The sequence below is a fragment of the Sinocyclocheilus anshuiensis genome, unplaced genomic scaffold (genome assembly GCF_001515605.1).
Source record: "Sinocyclocheilus anshuiensis isolate Anshui unplaced genomic scaffold, SAMN03320099.WGS_v1.1 scaffold1146, whole genome shotgun sequence".
Lineage (NCBI taxonomy): Eukaryota > Metazoa > Chordata > Actinopteri > Cypriniformes > Cyprinidae > Sinocyclocheilus > Sinocyclocheilus anshuiensis.
The window spans coordinates 381,518-387,862 of record NW_015539920.1 but is presented as its reverse complement, the minus strand read 5'-3'; the positions used below and the strand labels follow the sequence as shown (position 1 = coordinate 387,862).

Genomic DNA, 6,345 nt, shown 5'->3' with positions numbered 1-6,345 from the left:
CGTGCCGTACTTCATCAAAAATAGTATGTGCTTTGTTAATTTTGGTGTTTTATTTTGTGAAAATAAGTTATATATAATTTTTTGTGTGTGGTCATTTTCATTTAAGGTTATTATCTTTCACATTCATTGTGAAAATGTCCACAAGTAAACAGAGCACTCAGAAAATATGTTTATGGCATCATCTAAACCTCATTAAATGGATTTATCTGTTTTATGAGACATTGTATTTTAGATATCAATTATGATACAAATTACATATGAAACAACTACAGTATGTCAAAATGTATTTCTCAGTAATTCAAAGTGCTATGAATGTATCTAGAAACTTGTGACTAGGTATTTTTCAGGGAATGGCTGTGCGCTGCGACACTGCAGTGTTTGTTTCTCACACATCAGCAGTGCAAGCAGTCTCAAAAGAAGTTTCTTCTCCTGGGACGAGCTCCACAGGGCCCTCGGACTTGGGCTCCTCCCTCTCCTCTGAGCGATCCCTCCTGCTTTGAGCTCTCCTTCCCTCTCGTCGCCCTCCTCCTCAGCGGGATGCATACTGATGGGCAGACCTGTGTTTTCGCACCCCATGGCCTCATTCTTATCAAAGTCACGGAAATTGTTCCTTGCGCCCATGATGTATTTGCCCAGGATGCTGGCCTGGTCCGGCTCGCTTTTGGGCCGCCACTGCAGCTTCTGGTGAAACTCCTGCATCTCGGAGTGCAGTCGGCCGACAACTTTATTCAGCTCAGTGATTCTGTTCCCAACATCTGAACATCACAACAGCAGCAGTTAGTAGCGAAAACAATGGCAATGTTCAGAACAGCATACTATCACACAAGTGTCACTATTATGGCTTTTTTAATAACTGAAATACTGCATGCTTTTTGGATCATTACTTGATGCCCAAAAGATGACCTACCTTTATGCTTGCTCTCTTCAAACTCTCTGCATGCGGCTTCGATGTAGCGGTGCACTAGAGCTTTGGTCACCTGCAGGCGGTATGGCACTCTGCCCTCACCTTGACCTCCGCTGCTATTCAGAGTATTGCTAGACTAAAAAAATATGAAAAACACCTCCTCAGCCAAATTTAAGAATCATGGAGGATCTAGAGATAGAAATCCCTCAGATACTCACCAAAGATGCGATGGGAGGATACTCTGGGGCTTTCTTGTTACAGCAACAGCAAATCTTTTGGCAGATGCTTCTACACAAAACAGGGAGGAACAGGAAGGTTACATCTGGTCATAAATGATCGTCAGTTCACATAGTCTGCATAAGAGGTAGCTCCTAGCATTGCTTGTCAGGTTATCTTACCTCAAGGTATAGAAGAGAGCCTTTGGAGATGGGATGATATTAAAGGGAACTGGCATAGTGAGACCCTCCCTGAAGTAACTGAGGTAGAGCTTAGAACGAGCAAACTTCCACTCGACATCTGCGTCATCCTGAGAGGAAGAGACAGCATGAACATAAGTAATGTGTTTAAAAATGTAATGTTTTTGAAAGTAGTGGCTTATGCTCATGGAGGCTGCATTTATTTGACCAAAACACAGTAAAACAATAATATTGTGAAATATTATTACAATTTAAAATAATAGTCTTCTGTTTGAATGTAATTTAAAATGTAATTTATTTCTGAAATGCAAAGCTGAATTTTCAGCATCATTACTCCAGTCTTCAGTGTCACATGATCCTTCAGAAATCACTCTACAATGCTGAATTGCTGCTCAAGAAACATTTCTTATTATTATCAATGTTGAACAGTTGTGCTGCTTAATGTTGCGTGATACTTTTTTTCAGTGATTAAAAAGTTCAAAAGAACAGCATTTATTTAAAACAGAAATATTTTATAACATTATAAACGTCTTTAAAGTGTGTTACCTCAACCAGGGTTATTATAGTTAACTAAAATTATAAAAAAGTTAAATAAAATAAACATTAACTGAAATTCAATTCAATTAAATATAAAACTAACTTAAACATTTTATTACATATAGTTGCCAAGGCAACAATACTTATTCTTACATATTTTAACTTGATGTACTAAAACTAAAACTGAAATAAAAAATGAATAAAAACTAGGTAGACATATTAAAAAAAAAGTAATAAATCAATAAATAAAAAAATAACAAAACCTCAACAAAATTACTAAAACTTATACTATATAAATAATAACTATTAAAGTAAATGATAATGAAATCGAAATCAATATCTCAATGATACTAAAATAAGAGACCTGAACGCCACTGGGTAGTTTAACCAGACATAGCATTTTAGTGTTTTTTTTTTTTTTATTTTTTTTTTACTATTTTAATTTTATTTCATTTAAATTACCTAATTATTTTTGTTTTATTTAATTTAAATTACCTATTTTTTTTTTTTTTTAAGATTTGGCTTGGTATATCAAATTAAAATGAAAAATATAATTGTATCTCAGTGATACTAATATAACACTGACCTGAACTCCACTGTTTATAAAGTTTTAAATATGGATATTTTTCTTACAGAAAACACATTGATTTGCTTCAGGAAGCCTTTATTCACCCCGCGGAGCCGTGTGGGACACTTTTATGATGGATGGATGCGCTTTGTTGGACTTCTGTTGGACTATTGATACATAACACCCATTCACTGCCATTATAAAGCTTGGAAGAGACAGGACTTTTTTTTAATGTAACTCTGATTGTATTTGTCTGAAAGAAGAAAGTCATACACACCTAGGATGGCTTGATGGTGAGAAATTTATGGGCTATTTTAAAATTTTGGGTGAATTATCTCTTTAAGTATTTTCCTCTCAAATAAAATAAAATAAATTAAACTAGTCAGTGGAATTTTGGTATCATTGAGGTACTATTATAGTTTTTAACTGATGTTTTGAACTAGTATTTATATTGTTTTCATTTTAAGTTTTATTATCATTAACTGAAAAAAAATAAAATAATTATATCGAAATCCTCCGAAAATTTTCTTTACAAATCCTCGTTTTGTACTTCTAATTCGTTACCGGTGTTTTGTTTTGCTCTCTCATCTGTGCTTCTGTATTAGACACTTCTCACCGGAGCTCACACCTACGTCATACGTCGGAACGCGGAAGCTAGAGATTACTGTTTATAAAGTTTTGAATATGGATATTGTTCTTACAAAAATGCATAGTTTCGCTTCACGAGGCCTTTATTCATCCCCGGATCCGTGTGGAGCACTTTTTATGATGGATGGATGCACTTTATTGGACTTCAGTTCTATTGGACTATTGAATGTCACCCATTCACTGCCATTACAAAGCTTGGAAGAGCTAGGACATTTTTTAATATAAATCCGATTGTATTCGTCTGAAAGAAGAAAGTCATATGTACCTAGGACGCTTTGAGGGTGAGTAAATCATGGGTTAATTTTCATTTTTGGGTGAACTATGCCTTAAATATTGATACTGAAATTGATTTATTTTTATTTTTTCTGTTTTTGAGGAAAATACTTAATATAGATAGTGACATTGTTTTATCACATTTATCAGTTGCTGCAATTAAACCAACATGATGTACCTGTTTTTGATTGTAGTTGACCGCCAATCGAAGACGAGCAAGGTTGGGGATACCTTCCTCAAATGTCTGTTCATTAAGTTCTTCATCCTCGCTGTCATCGTCAGCACTGTTGAGGATGGTGGAGACCTCGCTCTGGTTCCGGCACATTCCCAGCAGCTCCACTGCGAACTCCTGACACAGCTGTTCCAACTCCAGGTACTGAGGCTAAACATCAAGAAAGTGATGATACAAATCAATTATTAAATGTGTTTACATATAAAACCAAATGCTGATAACTATGAAGATAGTGTATTAAGTATACTGACAATACAAAGAAAAAGTAAAAACACTCAGTTATGGGTAGCATATTGTCAGTGCTGGTTATATATATATATACGTATACATATATAATGTATGTATACATAAAGAAAGAGAAAATATTCCAACCATTATCATGAAATTGCCATTGTGTGAACAATATGTAGTCATGTAATCCATAAAAAGTATAAAGTACTTACATTTTTTGGAATCTGATTACGTAATCCAGATTACATGTAATTTGTTACTACCCAGCACTGCATATTCTTAATAGTTAATGGAAAAACAGACTATTGACTCGAACACATCTTTTTTTCCAAAGAATTTGTTGCTATTTGTGATGTTTTCTATAAATGAATGAATTTTTCGGAGCTCACCTTGAATTCTGGTTCTTTCTTATGGCGCTTTTCCACTGCGTGGTGAACCGTACCGAGCCGTACCGTGCCGTACCATGCAGTGGAAAAGAATCGTCAATGGAGTGGTCGAAAATGGCCATGCTGAAAGAACGAACGTCCATCTTGTTGCCTTTCTCCTGATCCAGGCGGTCCAGGAGATGTTTGACGAATCTGGGCTGGTTGGTGTCGACGGCCACCAGCAGAGCCTCGTAGATCTGACGGAAGTCAAACTTGACACCCAGCAGAAGGGAGGTCATGATGTCTTCACTGCCCAGTCGAATGGAGAGGTTCAATGCTTCCCTCCATAACCGATCCTCAGACTCGTCCAGCTGACGGATGATCCCATCACCAAGGGAGAGGAGACTGTCCACCGAGGCTGTGTTGCCCTCTTGGATGGCGGGGATCAGCTCCGGTGGAAAGTGAAGCTTTTTGTTCACAATCTCACTCCAGTTGTCTGGCTGCTCACAGAGACGGGACACAGAAGAAATTAAAATCACCCACCAAACTATCATTCGAGGGTGAAATAACCTCAAGAAGCAAACCAGATAAAATTCTGGTCCAGTACTGGATATTTACATTTATTTCTCCTATACTGTTCAAAAGTTTGGGGTCAGAAATTCAGAATATATATTATATATACAGTACATACAAATATATAATTTTTGGGAAGAAATTAATACTTTTATTCAGAAAGAATGCATTAAAATTGATTGAAAGTTTACACAAAAATGGTTGCACAACTAAATTCACCGGTTGGATAATAAAATTTCTAAAACGGACAGTTCCAACTCTAACTTTCTTATTAGCTGAGCTTTTTTTAAAGTCGCATTCTATTAATGTGTCAAGCTGCTATGTTGGTTGGCAACCATAAACTTAAATATATCTTTTACCATACTGCTGCGGTTTTATAACAGCAATAACCCACTCAATTCCATCAGTTACTGTGATTTTTACCACAGGTAGTGGCCTTTTAGACTCTCTGCTTTGCGTTGTGCCTAAAAAAACCCAGTTCTTTTGAAGCTTATTGCATTTAATGCCTTGCTTTCAAAATCAAAAAATCTGAAACTCACAGTAAGGTTTTCCATGTTCTTAGTGCAGCACCCCAAATCAGTAAACTTCTTTTGAGAAAGACGTCAGACCAAAATAGTGAGCAGCTCTCTCATGTCAGCTTGAGAGATGAATCCAGAAAGGATCAATATTGTTGTCACATCCTAGACCCGTTTAGTGATTTTGTGCCTCTATACAAGCCTTGTTTTTGACTACTGATGTCTCGTCTTGTTCTGGGAATTAGCCTGTACCACCCACTCAGCACCAATAACAGAGATGCTCCCCGAGGAGAACACTCATTAGCACACAGTACTGTTGCATTTCATTTGGATAATTACAGTTTAAGTTCTGCTTGTACAATACAACTTTTGAGGCTTGGTAAGCTATTTTAAGCTACTTTAATAACGTAAATCTAAAGAAAAGTCCACCCAAAAATGAACTCACCCTCAGGTCATCCAAAATGTAGATGAGATTGTTTGTTCACTGGATCAGATGTGGAGAAATTTATTAATACATCACTTGCTCACCAATGGGTTCTCTGCAGTGAATGGGTGCCGTCAGAATGAGAGTCCAAACAGCTGAGAATAACATACAATAATCCACAAGTAATTCACATGACTCCAGTCCATCAATTGATGTCTTGTGAAATGAACAGCTGCATGTTTGTAAGAAACAAATCCATCAATAAGATGTTTTTTTGTTTTAAAGGGGTCCTATTATGCTTTTTCACTTTTTCAACGTTAGTCTGTAATGTTGCTGTTTGAGCATAAAAACTTAGAGTGGTTACAATCATCCCGGTTTAAATCACGCTCAAATTGATTTGATTTTGATGCAATATTTACACTGAAGCTCGTAGGCGTCTATGGTAAGGGGCATGACATTTCCCGACCAGGCACCGAGTGCTGCCAATCACAACACACACTGGCCCAGCTAACCAATCACAGCACATTTAGTATTTCAGAAGGCGGGCCTTCATTTGATACAGGAACTATTCGAGCCGTTCATGCCAGACTGGGGAGAGAGGTGTTGTAATAATGTAAAATATGTGAAAAATAATGTGTTTTTCGAACAACCTAGTATGA

At 36.7% G+C, this 6,345-nt stretch overlaps 1 protein-coding gene across 1 annotated transcript; it reads right to left on the bottom strand.

The window, feature by feature from the left end:
* Positions 1-385: 385 nt before the first annotated feature.
* On the bottom strand, positions 386-5,301 carry LOC107686520 (short transient receptor potential channel 2-like). The gene is made up of 8 exons (XM_016483556.1): positions 5,287-5,301; positions 4,267-4,674; positions 3,525-3,722; positions 1,303-1,430; positions 1,123-1,192; positions 908-1,040; positions 503-755; positions 386-470 (listed from the first exon to the last, which is right to left on the bottom strand). The coding sequence occupies exons 1-8, from the start codon at positions 5,299-5,301 to the stop codon at positions 386-388; spliced, it is 1,290 nt and encodes a 429-aa protein (XP_016339042.1).
* Positions 5,302-6,345: the final 1,044 nt, after the last annotated feature.

What these genes read in the sequence shown, in the direction of transcription:
- LOC107686520 (XM_016483556.1), bottom strand. An exon ending in TCAACTACAATCAAAAACAG is followed by an intron (nt 1,431 to 3,524) that starts GTACATCATGTT and finishes TCTTCCTCTCAG; the next exon opens with GATGACGCAGATGTCGAGTG. An exon ending in ATCCTCCCATCGCATCTTTG is followed by an intron (nt 1,041 to 1,122) that starts GTGAGTATCTGA and finishes ATATTTTTTTAG; the next exon opens with TCTAGCAATACTCTGAATAG.